Source organism: Marmota flaviventris, chromosome 13, assembly GCF_047511675.1.
Source record: "Marmota flaviventris isolate mMarFla1 chromosome 13, mMarFla1.hap1, whole genome shotgun sequence".
NCBI lineage: Eukaryota > Metazoa > Chordata > Mammalia > Rodentia > Sciuridae > Marmota > Marmota flaviventris.
In genome coordinates this window covers 74,450,456-74,467,283 of record NC_092510.1, presented here as the reverse complement: position 1 = coordinate 74,467,283, position 16,828 = coordinate 74,450,456, and the positions used below count along the sequence as shown (strand labels likewise).

The 16,828-nt window shown below is 35.8% G+C and overlaps 1 protein-coding gene across 1 annotated transcript in view; it reads left to right on the top strand.

The window, feature by feature from the left end:
* Window positions 1-16,828, top strand: part of Grin3a (glutamate ionotropic receptor NMDA type subunit 3A) — a 179,727-nt gene that overhangs the window by 35,360 nt on the left and 127,539 nt on the right. The window contains exon 2 of the mRNA XM_071600459.1: window positions 11,568-12,172. Coding sequence (XP_071456560.1) covers window positions 11,568-12,172 — 605 coding nt within the window. The remainder of the gene's footprint in view (window positions 1-11,567; window positions 12,173-16,828) is intronic.

Here is a 16,828-nt window from a genome sequence, read left to right as displayed (position 1 = left end):
GAGGCAAGAGATTCTGAGCATACGTCATCACTCAGGACTCAGACAAGAAAAATTTTAAACTGGTCAATATTGTGAATTTCGCATTTTGTACTATGATATTAAAGCTTAATGGTCTGTTTTCTACTTTTCTTTCGTTTTCTCTCTCTTCCTTTCTTTTTTCGGAAATAATAACCTCTCAAGGTCCCTGCTATCTTTGTGAGTCTATGCTCCCTGGACTGACTTAAGAAACATAATAATGGTCCTTGGAGGTTCTTCCCATTTTTAAAAGGATTTGGCATAATATGCATGAATTTTAAATAAAATAATGCCAGGAGATGCCAAATAATGCTAACAAAAATGAATATATATGTACAACAAATATTTCTAGAGTTCTTATAGTAAATCACTTGAACCCAGAAGATTCACTTTATTTTACTTGATCATTTTTTGCATTACATATATTAGTAATTAATATTCTATGCTCACAAGATACACTGTGATTCCATGTATTGTGTACAGTTGTCACTGTGGAGATGTAAAACTAGTAAATTCATAACCATTATATTCTTTCTACCTCCTTATAAAGGGCAATTATACATGACTTATATACTACAGGGATGTTAGGCTGCTTGCAAGTTTTGACTGATCCTGAATCTTCCTTTTTTTAATTTAGGAGGTAAAATTAAACATATTTAATCAAGTAAAATTTAATCATATTCACTAAAGATTTTAATGAGGACAAATAACCTCAATTAAACAAAATTTTTAGTAGAAAGAGAAAAGCCTCTACTTCACTCCTTTTCCTTAATTTGTGGCTTCTGTAAACTGCATAGGAGTTTGGGAGAGATGAGCTTCAAGCTCCCTTTCAAACCGAGTGATGAAATCATAGGTACAATAATTGACATCTGATAGAAAGTTTAAACTTAGTATTCCAGCCCTATCTGATTATGGGGTTTGAGTAGATGTGGGCAATAATTTGACAAGTGAGTTCACAAAAAGGCCAGATGGAACCCAAGTCTTGAATTTGAAAATCCGCCAACTAGGCTTTTTTTCATTGCATATTCTGGATGGTGCTTACCTAGACCTTCCTGAAAGAACACAGACCTGTTCATCCAGCATTTGCTGTCCTGGACCTAAGGTCACCAGATTGCTTAAAGAGCCCTTGAGTTTTATCACTAATTCATGGGAAAATCCTGCCTCTGTAACCAAAGACTTTAAGAACCAAGTTCAACATTGCCAGTGCCTTCTTACTTTGAACAAGGATTTGAAAGGTACAAAGAATTAATTACACTAATGTTCTCCTAGCAATTCAAGTGAAATCGAATGTCATTGCAGCAAAGCTTAATCATAATTAGTAGATCACAAGTTTTGAAATAAGGTGCTAAAATGGAAATGTACTGAGATACTGTTTAATGACCCACTAATGCTATTTCTTGTTTTAAACTGGTCAAAGTCAGGTAGCAAGCAAGAAGGTGAGTCAATAATGTTGTTGTTTTTTTTTTTTAATTTCCAGGTTAAAAAAAAGTCATTATGCAATTAAATTGAATTAATAATTATGAAATTAATCTGGAGTGAAAAACCAGAAAAAATAAAATATATATTACATTACAATACGGCTTAAATGTATAAAACCTGTACTTTTAAAAAATGGTTTATGAACTTGAAGAAAAAAAGTTGATGTAAACTGTGGTGTCTGATCTAGAGCCTTTTTAAAATAGAAATAATCAACATTTAGCTGAGTTTTCATTCTTATGCAATAAAGCAAATTAGCATGTGACATAAGCCATCTCTTAATAATAGTTTCAGGCTGCATTGACATAAAGTAATCAAATTTCCATAGGAAATTTAACTTCCATGCTAGACAGCTTAATTATCTGGTACATATTTCAATAGTTCCCATTATAAGAAAATATGCCTGAGTTTGTCACCGAGAATGTCTATAACAATAGTTTGAATATTCGATAAATTTTAATGATCTTATAAATCATCTGCCTGCTGATACATATAAATGTGTGTTCCATAGATATCACTAAATTTGACCAAAAGCTAAGGGGTAAAAATAGGAACTAAAATCAGCCCTGAAGCAACATCTTTATTCCAAAAGTTCCTAAAATTTAACAAACAATCCTTCTCTTTGCAATATAAAGATGAAAAAAATTGGCATAGAATTTGAAAATTATATAATTATGATATACTACTACAGAATGGCCTACTTTTCACCCCTTTCTAGATTATTGATCCAGCCATCCCTATCATCCTGGAAATAGATAAACAAATGTATGATGTTTTCTATTTTTATAGTGCTCTCCACTCCATAAAGCATTAATATGTATAATACCATGTGGTATCCACATTGCCCTGAAGTAGGTGATTGATAGTTAACACTATTCTTCTGTCACAATGCAAAAATGGAAATCTGAAGTTTGTCAGAAGAGCCTTGATTTCAAATCCTTGGCCTTCTCAATGCTGTTAAAAGTCAATCCATTTTTTCTTATAGAATGGACCTTGATATATTTTACTCTTTGGGGTAAAATTATGACATGCTAATTATACTTTTTTTTCGGCTCAAAGCTTATTAAATGGGATTGAAAGAGATTAATGAAAGTAGGCCCATTGGAATAACCAACAGAGATAGTAGATACCTGACACTGGCGAGAAAGAAAGAAAATATGTTCTCTAAAGAGAATCAAGAGCCCCAGCATTGCCACAAGCTCAACTTCACTTAATTCAGTGGTAAAGTTGGAAACCAGCTGCCTCTGGAGACCTGGGAACATCATGGTTCTGCTGCCAGGCCCTGTGACTGGTGCTGACATCAGAACACTACTGTCTTCAGGAAAGGATCCAAATGCCAGTCCAAGGAGGTGTGCTGTTATGAACAACAGTAATAGCAAGGCAAATATTTACCCAGAACTCACTACATGTCAGGAAAGTGATAAAGCATCCCTAACTATGCTATTCTGTCTTTCAGCCTCCTATCCTCTTCCCACTTATCTATGGTCCCTGGACTCCCACTTGCAGACTCAGTCTTACTTGAGTGACCAGGAATAGTCTAAATCGTAGGTAGGAAAGCTGCGAAGATATTTGCCTCATGATCTAAAACTCAAATACCAAATCATTATTCACTTTAGACTGGCTCAGACTTCGGGCCTTGTTTCTTGTCCATCTCCTCATTTCCTGTCCTAGCACAGACAATATTATCTCCTCGATTTTTAAGATCCTGAAAAAAAAGACTTTATTCACTACTGTCATCTTAGCAATAAGTAGCTCGAAATAGGTGCTTGAACACTTATTAAATAAGCTTCAATGTACCACCACTCTAGCTGGTCCCTACACATTGGTCCTCTTGTATAAGGTTCCTAATCTCATCAGGAGTGTCATCATCACCATGGTTACAAAGGACCACTTTCTGGGGATGTACTATATTCTGTACTATATGAGGGAAAACAAAGGGCCTTCTTTGTATACATGATGTTATTTAATTTTCATGAACCTAATAAGGTTAGGTATCATTTAATATCATTTTTATTGCACAAAGGAGAAAATGAAAGCTAAATGATTTTCACAAAGTCTCACACACACAACCATAATTCAAACAGAATCTGAGTGATTCCAAAGGCAGCCCTATGTTCTCTGTTCTAGACTCTCCTGGAAATTTCAGTGAACTTCTGAACCTCAAGCCAAGGTTTTGAATCTTATTGCTTACTCACAATCTTTCCTGATGTCAAATGCCCACATTTCCAAAGTCATCCTGTTCCTGTGTTACCCATCCCTGTGTTGGGACATCTTGTTTAAGCTGATTGCTTATCTTCTGTAGCCACACCCTCCTGGTCAAAGCCCTTGGCCAGTATGCTTTTAGGCCACAGAAGTTGCTTCAGGGTGGGGCACATCTTATAAAAGTGGACCCAAAAAATGAGTCATAGCCAAAGGCTTTCAAGATTACCAAGAGATAGATTTGAGAAGCAAAGTATAACCATACAGAGCAAAAAGCAGAAGTGGGGTAGAATATAGATAGACAGGTCTACTATCAATCATTCGGTGGAATTAGAATGGGAAAAAATCTATGATCAAGAGCCCAGTGTAGGAGGCTTGAGTGAGTGGTAAAAACCACCTACTAATGCTCCTAACATTCCTTTCTGAAAATCAGCCTGGGGCTCAGAAGGGTTGAGTTCATTCAAAGTGCATAGTATGCATGCTTCTGCTATTTCTTCTGCCCCAAAACTTGCATGTCTGTATTGATGTCCTGGAATATAATGGACTTTCAGCACATGTTTTGTAGGATGAAAGAATCAGACAGTTATCTATGAAGACAATAGTGTTCGCAAGCCAGCACTTCCCCCTAAATGGTATAGGGCTACTCTACCAGTGTCTGCTCTATTCCAAGAGTGAGCCACATTCTAGGTCCCCACACTTCTCAGCCCTTCCCACACTTCTCCAGGGAAACAGGCAACTCTCAGGTACCAACAATATTATGCCAACTGCATCATGTATTCATAGCACTGCCTTCAGCAGCATTCATTGTATTATACAACTTTAATATGCACTGCTGTATATATCAGGTACTCAAACATCTTGATGTATATGTCTCCTAAAATCTGACATCTCTATACATACTGAAAATTGTAAGTGCTCTTTTCCAAATTTATTCTACAAGACATAAAACTGATGTTATTAATTATGCAATCATCTTTCCTTTTAAAAAAAATTATCGTCAATGAAGAAATGCAAGTTTCAGCATTTTGCAGAAGTTGCTACATGTAGGAGGATGAGTAAGAGAAATGGCCAGGAGGCCATATGCATCCTGGACAGCAGATGGAGCCTCGAGTGACAGAGTATGTCATTGTAACACATATTGTGACGCATCTTAAAATGACTTCATTTCATGAGCTTTTAGAAGTGTTTGCATATAATTGGAGCTGTGAATATTAAATCCACAATGCCAGGGGTCTGCTTCCCATGGTCATGTCAAGCGAAGGGGACAGTACAGGGAAATGGTCAGCAGCACAGGCTTTCAAGACCAACTTCTTGGTTTAAATCCAGGCTCTATTCCTTAGTAATTATGCCACCTTGAGAAAATTCCTCCCTCTTTCTGAGCCCCAGTTTTGTCATCTGTTAAAGAAGGCTAATCAGTGTAGTCACCTCATGAGACCACTGTGAAGATGAAATAAGGCAATGTGCATAATGTAATTGAGATGTCGGGAGGCATTAGTTCTTTTTATAATTATTATTAGATTACAATTTCTGGGCAGGAACTATACCTTCTGTTTGCCTAAATCTTTAATGCAACCATAAAAACAATTAATTTATTTAAAAGCCTGGTTTTCTAAAGGAATAAGCTTTAATTTTCAGAAGAGAAAAAAAAAAAAAGGCCTCCTATATCACATAGGTCAAATGAGGTGTGAGATAATGAGAAACGAAACCTCCTGTGGCCTCCTGGCTGACAAGAAGCTATGCCAGGGTGGAAAGCCTGTTCCGAGCCCTCTAATGTGTTTAATCTGCAGCCTCCCCGTGGAAGGAGGCACTTTCATCTCTGTTAAGAGCAGTGAAAATATTAGGCTCAATTGAGCTTTCCGGGCTTTGCCCTACCTCATTTGGGTCTGCTGGTCCAGGAAGGAGCTGAGAGAATTTCATCTTTTCTCCACTCTTAAAGTAAACCAGCTTTGTTACCTCATTTCTTCTGTCGGGGTATATCTCAAAGCTCTCTGGCAAGCTCTTTCTTGAAGCCAATTCTGGTTTTGAAACTTTTACTGCCCCCAGAAAAGAGCTGAATCTGTCTCTCTGGGAGAACAAAGAGTGATGGGGGAATCTCCAGAAGTGGATGCCCAAAACTCCTTAATTGGTGAAGCAGTACTGGAACTTATTAACAAAGAAAGGAGAGTTGGTAGGGATGGGGAGACTGTACTGTAGAGTTAATATTTCCCAAATAAATAGCCTCTCCCAGCATGAGTTAGAGCTTCTATTTTCCTGCTAAGAAGTTGATGTAATTGATAATTTGTAAAAGCAATCAATTGCTGAGACCATTGCTTGCAAATAGATGAGACACAGAAGAAAGAGCAATAGCAAAGAAAAAGACCATATTGCAGTCACTTTAGCAAGCACTTCCAACAAATGACTAATTCTACGTGTAAACCGCAACTGTTACCACTTACGGGGCCTCATTCTATACCAGACACTTTGTGTGTATTATCATATTTTCATATTTAATTTGCATAAGGAATTATAGGTAGGAGGTGGTATTGTCTTCATTTTAGAGATGAGGAAAGCCTGACTGACCCCAAAATGCTAAATGACTTGCAGATGGCCACATGGCTCATAAAGTATGGAGACCTCATTTATGCACAGATCTCCCTGACTCTTAAATCCTAACCACTGCTTCTCAGAAGAAACAAGAAAAGGTCAACTACCAAAGAAGGCAGTGGCCTCACCAGCAAGGACAACTTGAGACCTAAATGAGAACATTGTAGATGCTACTAAAGAAGACAATACAAAATCAAACAGAGGGAATATAGGAATAGGTGGTGGATACAATTGTTTATCTAGTACTAGAAAAATAATAGTCAAAGAAGAATGGATGGTCCCAATGAGACGTTTAGTTAAATGATTAACTTTTAATTAGATGTTTATGTTTTACAGTAAATCATTGTATGTATTTACCTAGATAGTGATGAATGTTTTCAAATTCTTTCTTAATGTCCCAATTAAACAGTGCTTGTACAGCACTAATACCTACATCTGCCTATCCCTAATAAACTATTCCTTGGATGTTTTTCTTCCCCTTTCCATCTTGTCCTATCCTATTAGTTTCACTTATAGTAATTTCTATTATTTATAATTATATGAAATGCTTATTTGTCTACTTACTTATATATTGTCATTACTATATAGACAACCAAAAATATCTTACAGTGGGCCTGGCTTACTATAGGGGAGGTTAAAATTACTTTTATGGGTTGAATGAGTATTTAGTAAAAGATTTTATTACCTTTTTGACTAATAAATTTTCTTTATATTTTGTAAACCTAACTCTTTCTCTACTAACTTGCTACTAATGTTCTCATTTTATTTTTGGTTTATGATAGGTGTTTAATGCCAGAATCACATTAGATTAACTTTAGTATATTGCTCTTTACCATTGTGATTTTTAAGACATATTTTATGTCTAAGACATATTTGGTCTTTTTTTATTGGTGCATATTAATGATACAGAATGGTGAGTTTCATTAATGATTTGATGTTTTACCTTTAGCTCTTAAGTGGCTTGGAATTTGTTTTTGATACATGATAGAATTAGTAATTAATAATTTTATTTTGATAAATAATCTATTTTCTCAACTTTTAATCTCATATTTCCTTAATATTTCTTTATGATTCTTCATGTATAATATATTAATTTACTATATTAACTTGAGGTTCTTCTTTACATGCATTAGCATTTGTTCTATTTATTTCCCTATTAATCCTTTTGGTAGTAATTCAGTGTTTTAATTATTATTGCTGTATAACAATTACATTTTCTTTTTTTTAATATTGATTTTTTTAGTTGTAGTTGGACACAACACTTTCATTTTATTTATTTTTATGTGATTCTGAGGATCGAACCCAGGGCCTCGCATGTGCTAGGCGAGTGCTCTACTGCTGAGCCACAACCCCAGCCCAACAATTACATTTTCTAATGTGCTTTCACATTCTTTAAGGCAAGACCCTTCTATTATTTTTCTCTTTCCAGTTTTTCTTAATTTGGCCCTATAGCACTTTCTTAGTTTTTGTCCCAGATTTAGACAAAAGTTATACTGTCAAGTTTGAATTTCAGTGTTATAAGCTTTCATATCTTTGTGCATGTGTGACTTTATCATTTCATGTGGAGAGATAGAAGACAATGAATTTGAGGGCGCTAAACAAATAATATATCACTAGATGCTTCTAAACTATTACTTAATAAATATTTATTTGAAGAATTGTGTCCCTTAAGTCTGTGAAATGATTAACTTCAACATCTGGAATTTCTCAGTAGAATTGTTTGTGGGTAGAGCATGATTACACGGATTAATCATTATCCACTGAGGGGAGGGAGAAGGAGTCTTTAATTCAATCTCATGCTGCTTTCTTATGCCAGATGCATTTATTTCTCTGTGTAGCACTAACTGTTCAATATAATTAGTTAATTTCACTTTCTCTGTAGAAAAGTATTACAGTCCCATTGTTGCTCCCATGAAAACTTGTGCCTCACACAAAAGCCATTCAGTAAATACACTGGTGGGGGCATTAGTTAGACAGGCTACTACAGATTAGGGAATTCTTTCCTATAGATTTCAGATATTATCTTACAGAATTCTAAGCTGTAGAGTTGGCAGAGGCTAGTGATCAGATAAATTGAAAACACATCCCCAGAGGTTCACTAATAGTCACAAAGCTGTTAGGTCAGATACAAAGGTTAAAAGTAAATGACTATTTTTCTAAAGAGCTTAAGATAGCCCTAGACAATGTTAGTTCTAAACATGGACCATATCGTCTCTCCACAACCATGAGGCTAGTCTGCAACGTCTTGAGTGTAGTTGTGGCTTCTTCAGAGAAATTCAGCTGCATATAAGCAAATAAAAAGCTCAGCAGAAGCAGTAGTAAACACAATGCAAAAATAGTTTCTGAAAATCTGCAGGGAAGAGCTGAGTTTTGAAAGTTGAATAAGAATATAGGCAAATCCATTTCTAGGTAAAAAGATAGTATAATCAAAATTGTGTGGGCATGACAATGCTTGCCCCATTCAAGAAAAACAAATTGTCCAATATGATCTGAGTCGGTGTGCATTGCAGGGGTGGAAAATTATCTCTATATACTTCATTGTTCTTAATTGGGACAATCTCTATAACAAAAGGCAGGTTAACAAGAGAAAAACCAACAGAAATTTAACAACACATGTATCTCATGGGAGATACCCAGGGAAGTGAGTAAATCTTTAAAAGATGGCTTTAAGTTTGTGTTTAAATACCATCTTTAGCTGAAACAAAGATAGAAGGTGGCTAAGGAGATAGCCAGGTAATAGGAAAATAGCCAGGAAAAGCACAATAAATATGAGTAAGCATCACTATATAGATTTATGCTACCTTCTCTATTGACTCATCCTTCTCTTCCTGCTACAGAAAAGGAGAACTTTCATAAATGAAGGTTTCCTTCATAGATGTAAATTTCCCCATATAGAAGCTAACTTCTGCTCTGCTCTCAGAGCTTCTCCTCTTGTCTGCAGGTTTTTTTCAAAATAATCTTTACACCAAAGGGACGTGCTTTGGAGTGGCATATTCTGCTCTTCTACAGCACACACGCAATGTTGGAAATAAAGCTAGTACTGAGGTAGGGGTGACCCCTATGCCATACTATTGATTGTGAAATTTATCCAGTGGGTAATTCAGAGGTTGCAGTACTAGAAAATGATATGGTCTTATGTGCATTTTAGAAAACAAAACAAAACTGGCCACAAACTAGGGAGCTGAAGCCAAGAAAATAGTTGGGAATAATTTGTTCCTGCCAGCTAAATGTAGAGCTTGCCTTCCATTGTTCTCTTGTGTTGGAAGAGAATTAAAGAAAAGGAAGAGGGGAAAAGGAGAAAGCTAAAAGAGAACAGAAAGAACTCTCTGGAGCAACTTATATGCATCAAAAGGAGGAAAGAGGAAGTGAAACTTGCATTCCTCTCACCTCCAGATCTTCTCTGGCATCTTGGCCTGGAGACTAGGAGCTACCTTGTGAATACTGACTCCTGAGTGTTGATACCATCCTCTCTTTTGCTTCTTACATTTGATTTTGTCCATAAATCCTTTTCAATTTGAAAGACCTTTCTCATTGCCCTCCCTGCCATCACCAGCAGGAGTTTCCAGTTTAAACATTCAGCACCTAGTTGATATCCTGGAGGCCTTGCTTCTCCCTTCTTGTTAAATCTCCCATAGATCACCCTCACCAAACCACTTTTACCATCAGGAGCCTTGCTCAGAGGTTTATTTTAGGCTGCTGTGGTGGCACAGGACTGCATTCCCAGAGACCTTCAGTGGGAAGTTGAGGAGGTTGAGGCAGGAGAACAGCAAGTATTAAGGTCAGCTTCAGCAACTTAGAACTTTCCTCAAAAGAAATAAGACTGGCAATGAAACTCCACAGTAAAGAGCCCCTGAGTTCAATCCAAGTACAAAAAAAAAAAAAGCTGAATTTGTGGGGACAAAAGTCAAATTTTCAGAATATACTTAAAACCCCTATCCTATCTACCCTCATGAGTGCTCTCATTTTCTGCCTGTGATCATACTTTTCCTCTTGTAGACACCCTTAGCATCCCTTCCTTCATTATACCCAAGTCAAAACCTTTCAGTGCTCAAAGTTCAACTCAAATTCTTTTCTTTTTTTCCTCTTTTTTTGCAGTGTAGGAATTGAACCTCATCTATGCTAGGCAGGTGTTCTACCCTAAGCTACAACCGTAGCTCTGTTTCTTGCTACACATTGTTTTTTTTTGTTTTTTAGTTTTTTTTTTGAGGGGGGCATGCCACTTTCATTTTATACAAGGGCTTAAAATTTAACTGAGAAAACCCTCTTCATTTGTTGAACATGTATTATTGACCCAAATGTTTGGTAAGGTCTCACAAATATTCCAATAACTCCCAATTCGAACATACTTAGTTCAACTTCACCAATATTTATTCTACAATATATACAAGGCATTGTTATAAACATTCTCAGACTGCCATTGTTAAAGGATAAATGTGTCAAATGTCTGCTCTTGGGAAGAATAGTCCACATATTTATTAATACTGGAAGACCAATTATACTTCATCCATATGATTAATAATTTGTGACTTTTTAAACCAGATACTCTTCCCCCATTGAATTGATGAGTTCTATAAATAGAAGGAATTGTGATAGAAGCTACATCAATGTGTTTAATTGCACACATTTTACATTTCACGTCAAGAATCCAGGCTTAGTAGATACAGAAATATAATCAAGCCTTCAACATCATACTTGATCTTGAAACACATATTGATCTTGAAACACTATTGCTAATAACTCCATATATATTAGAAGTGCTTCACTCAAGGGTCTAGAAATTTAGGGAACTATGGTCCATTCATCTTCCCTACTTCCTTATGTAAGAACTTATGCTGTGTTAAGATTTCTTTGGGAAAAAGGGAGGGAAGAAAAAGAAGAAGAAAAGGTTTTTCTATTAGTTTTTAAAGAAAGTAAAAGTAATTTCTATAATTATCTCACCTGAAACCTTAAAAAATGAGTTATTAGCAGAAATCTAAGAACTGCCTATAAGGATGATGAGCCTTATAAAAATCAAAGACCAAATGCTTGGTGTGCCACCTCTTGAATTTAGGCCAAGAACCATCTGTCCTCTGGTGTTCATAGCAAAAATTGTCAGGAAATAAGGTGTTAGGAATCAATGTCTCCCTCAGATAGAAAGCATATTTTCCAAAAGTATGGGAATTTTATCACAGAAGTATCTGAATACCACAGGGAAAAATAAAGAATTTAGCCTCATAGGAAAGCAGAAAAGTACCCAGTGTTACAGTCTTTGGCCAATGCTTTCTAATTCTTCTTTTTCATATCTTTAAATACAGAATCCCCTTCACCTACAACTGAGTTTAGAAAATTCATTAAGTTCTGATGCTGATGTCACTGTCTCAATCCTGACCATGAACAACTGGTACAATTTTAGCTTGTTGCTGTGCCAGGAAGACTGGAACATCACTGACTTCCTCCTCCTCACCCAGAACAATTCCAAGTTCCACCTCGGGTCTATCATCAACATCACGGCTAACCTCTCCTCCACCAAGGACCTCTTGAGCTTCCTGCAGGTCCAACTCGAGAGCGTTAAGAACAGCACACCCACAATGGTGATGTTTGGCTGCGACATGGAGAGTATCCGGCAGATATTTGAAATTACCACCCAGTTCGGGGTAACACCCCTTGAGCTTCATTGGGTGCTGGGAGATTCCCAGAATGTGGAGGAACTGAGGACAGAAGGTCTACCCTTAGGGCTCATTGCTCATGGAAAAACTACACAGTCAGTGTTTGAGCACTATGTGCAAGATGCCATGGAACTGGTCGCAAGAGCAGTAGCCACCGCCACCATGATCCAGCCAGAACTTGCTCTCCTTCCCAGCACGATGAACTGCATGGAAGTGAAAACTACAAATCTCACTTCAGGACAATATTTATCAAGGTAGGATTCAAGGGCCATGAGAGGAAGTAAAATTTTCCTCTCTGTCCCCTATGATTCTGAGTAGTCTCAAACTCTAGTAATATTTCTGAAAGTGCTTCCAGTTACATAAGGTTAGTATATTCATTTATCAGCTGTAATTTTATGTACCAATGTGACAGCGAGTACTCCGTCTTGCCTTTAGACCTTGGTTTAACCCCTTACTCACCATTGGTTTGGGCAAGTTATTTAAAACCTCTGAGCCTTAGTTTTCTAACTAGCTGGATAGAGAATAATAATGACACCCTTATTAACATTAAAGAACCTTAATTAACATTAAAAGTACCTAACACCGTATGGACTCATGGTAACTAAATAAAACTATTTCTTTCCTGCCTATTCTTTTTCATATAGATAGGCTTAAAAAACTTTCTAAATATATAAAGAAGAAAAAATTACTCAAGCAGGAAATCTACTTTTCTCTCTGCCCCCAGGCCTTGATACTTAGAACAGTTATAAAGATTAAAGACAGAATCTAGAGTTAGACTGAGTTTGAATTTTAGCTCTGTGACTTGCTACTTCCATTACCTAATCAAGTTACTCAACTTTGCTCAGTCTTAGTTTCTTATGTTTTGTATCAATTTATGGATAAAATGGATATAGCACTGGATCCTGTGACCCATGGAATTGGAATATATTATAGATAAATGGCTTCATAGATAGATAGGAAGATAGATCTATGAATTCCATCAGAGTATTTTTTTTTATTTTTAGCAATTATTATTTATTATTTGGGACATAAATAATTACACATACATATATTCAAATTAGGCACCTTTCTGCTTAGTACCTCAAACTGACTCCAAAGCTAGAATGAAACAGCTTATTTAAAATAAAGAGTAACCCGTCATATGGAAATGATTTTCATAATACCTGGGAAAAGAAGATATTTTGTAGGGGCCTAGATTTTCTTCTGATAAAGGATCACCTATGGTCAGAGATGCCAAGTCAGAGAATTATTGGTATTCCAGAGGTGAGAGTTCACCTGTAGTCTAGGCCCTGCTTTTAGGCAGTCCTCTTAGAACAATGACAGTTGACAATACAAAGAAACACAAGACGACCTCATAGAGTCTTGCCTTTAAAGAATAAAAGTTCAGGGGGAGCCTCAGAATTTTACATTTAATTTTACATTTGTGGATTGGGTACTACCATATTCAAGGCAACATGCTAAATGCCAAATATAAGACTAAGCAAAATCTACAAACTCCTTTCAGAATGTTGTTGATAAAATATAAAATAATTCAGACTTTTATTTCTTAAAAATCTGTCAATGATAAAATTAGATGTTCTATCATCATCAGAACTTTCCATTTCTCGATATTACCTTTGAATCTCCATAAGATTAAAGTCTATGCCTATTCTATTTTACAATTGCTGTCCAGTTTAATCTACTCTTTATAGATAACTGAAGCTCAGGATTTTATCTAAGAAAAGAAACATTCCCCTTCACAGAAAACATATAAGCAAAGCTTTGATTTATAATTTCAAACAGGCATTATTTTGGAAAGAGAATCACAAACAACAGACAAGAAAAACCACTAGTGAAAGCTACATTAAGTTGTTTACCATCTTTCTGTCCTCATGTAAAATGAAGAACACAAGAAAAATGATTCTGTGTGGATCCTAAACAAAGAATATTTGTTGACTTAGGTTGCATATATCTTAGGGATTCATTTTATCAAGATCAACCAATATATCTGGTTCCCCAAGATGTAGTTTATATCAAAATGACGGGCCTCTTTCCACAAGGATCCTCTGCACTTTGAAAGTACATGATGGCACTTACTCTACTCTGTCACCATTATTTGTCTCTGTGTCTTACTTCTGAATTAGAATATAAATTCTATTAAGTGGAGACAGTATGATTCAGCCCAATCCAAAACCTAGCATGCAGCAGGCACTTAATAGATATTTATTGACAAAGGAAGAAGGAAAGGAAACTTACTATTATATGCATATCCTAAATTTTCTGTTGCTGTAGAAGAAAATGGATAGTTGGTAGAAAAATAGTATCTAAATTATAAACATTTTTTTTCTTACATAGATAGTACTGTCTGGTTATCTTTTTTTCCCTTTTTTCTTTTTCTTTTTCTTTCTTTCTTTCTTTTTTTTTATTTTTGTATGTGTGTGGAATGTTAAGTTAGTGGATTATCTCTAACCTCATCATGATTATTTCCACATTTTTATTCCACAAATTTTGAAAACTGTGAAAGAAGAGTGTGAAGTTTGGAACCCAGCAGCAATTCACAACGTATTAGGGTCAGTGACAATATTTTCATCCCCATAGATGTGTTTGAGAAATGAACTCAAAGAACTTCAGAAACTATGCCTGGGACTTCTTAAACTCCCTGAGGAATGCAGTCAAAGAGAAACTTTCAAAGTGTTCAGGAAAGGGTCAAGGGAAGTGGGTGAAACCCTGGAAGGAGTCTTTATAATGAATAACTTAAAATCTGCCTTAAGCCATGAAACATCTGTGGATCTTTCATCATCCTTATTTATTTGGTTTAATTCAATCTTTTAGAAAGTTAGTTATTCTCAGTCCATAAGTCACATCTGCATATAGTAATTTTCTTAATTGTTTCTAAATTTTGTGAGGCTGACCCCACTACCTCACTGCATAATAAAAACCGGGAGGATAATGAGCCATGTCAGAGTTATGCAAGCTTTCATTTCTCACACAGTCATTTTTAGTTTGGGCTGACAGTATTGTTAACATTTTAAAATGTTAACAGAATCACCAAAAACATGGCATTTTCAGTATAGGCTTTTAGACTAGAAAAATCATTTCTAATGGCAGAGTACATAGACATAATTACAGGTATAAAAGATTTTATTCTTCCCAGTTCCCTGCATGCCAGAGTAAATGTCCATCATAACTAAATGTACAAAAACTGTTTGGGGACCCAGTTTCTTGTGGGATATTTAATAATTTCTTTACAAGTTGCTTTACTAAATGTTAATTATTTGGAGCCAGTATAGCTGGCACATTATTCTGATAATTCTTCCATAAATGCACATGTCAGGATGCATCTGTCCAACCAATGACCATTTGTTGAACTAGGGAGGAGTCAATAAAATAAAGACTCAAATCTTGCCATTTTTGGAGTTGACAATCTAACACATGAGGTTTAAAAGTAAGCAAGAGTTATAAACAATTCGATGTGTGATTTTTAAGAATAGAGATGTGGCCAGGCATGGTGGCACACTCTTGACTCCAGAGAGTCAAGAGGCTGAGGTAGAGGATCCCAAGTGTGAGGGTAGCCATAGGAACTTAGCAAGACCCTGTCTCAAAATAAAAAATTAAAAGGGCTGGAATGTAGCTGTGTGGTTAAGCAACCCTGGATTCAATCTTCAATACCAAAATAAAAATAAAAATTTGTTCAGAAACACAGAGAAAGAAATAACTAACTCTTCTTAGACATTTGGTGATGGACTTTGATTTTTCAGGTTTGGAGCAAATGGACAGGCAAGGAAAATGTCATATGCGGATTTTTCAAGACCAGAAAAGGAAAATTAGTACTGTTGGAGCATTAATTGCATATGAAGAGAATTTGAGAAGATTCTGGAAAAGTAATTAATTTGACAGCATAGTACTCGGGGTTTTTTATGCTACACAAAAGGGTTTGCATCATAAGCACAGTAGACATCAGCAGAATGGCAGAACATTAGCCATGACACATTTATAAAATTATAGTCTTGTAACAAATTAACCAAATAAAATGAGAGAGTAGAAAAGTCTTGAAAATAAATTTTAAAACCATTAGGATACAAAAATTATTTTTATTTCACAAAATTAATTTCAGCCTTGCCCACATTTCCCTCCTTCCTGTACCATGAACACTAAACTTATAAAAATGAACAAATTTTGAGGATTTACCTGCTGTTCCTAGGAATAAGATTTGTACCTACTGATCTGAAGGCCCTGGTTGCTAATGAATCCATTGTTCTTAGAGAAAGACCTTCATGGGTTACTCATAGTCAGGTCAAGGGCACTTACCCTTTAAATTTCTAAGAGTATAGACCCCAGTAAATACCCCTTATCCTTGGCCTGAAAAAAGTCCCTGACCATTTGCCTAAGTAATTATAATCCTGATAGTTATTTGAGCTTCTAAGAGGGATGTGAAATCCTGACTTTCTTCTTCAAACAGCTTCTGAACTTCATTTCTGTATCCTGCAAGAGTTCTATGAAGCAAGAAATAATTAATTCATTTATTCATCCAAACATTTATTGAAATTTGCTAATATTAAGTAGAAAAAACCCTCAACTTGAGACACAAAGAGTAAAAAATAGAGGGTCCTGCTCTCAAGAAGCTGACAATCCCTTGCATCTATTCTCACACCAGCAAAGGATAGACCCACCTAATTATCTATACTTTTATCCATTTTTCTTGACCTGGATATTTGATTATCATTATTTATTGAGCCAATACCCATTCTATTTGTGATTATTCTTTGGCACTAGCTGGCATTTTTAGTTCCCCTTTCAGTTGACCTTGAAACTGGATCCAACATGTTAAAATCTTTTTCCCCTACAAATTATGTTCATCTTGATGTTTACGTGGTCAAGCAATACAGAGACTAATTGGCCTTTCCTTAACAGCAAATCCTTTAATTATTGAT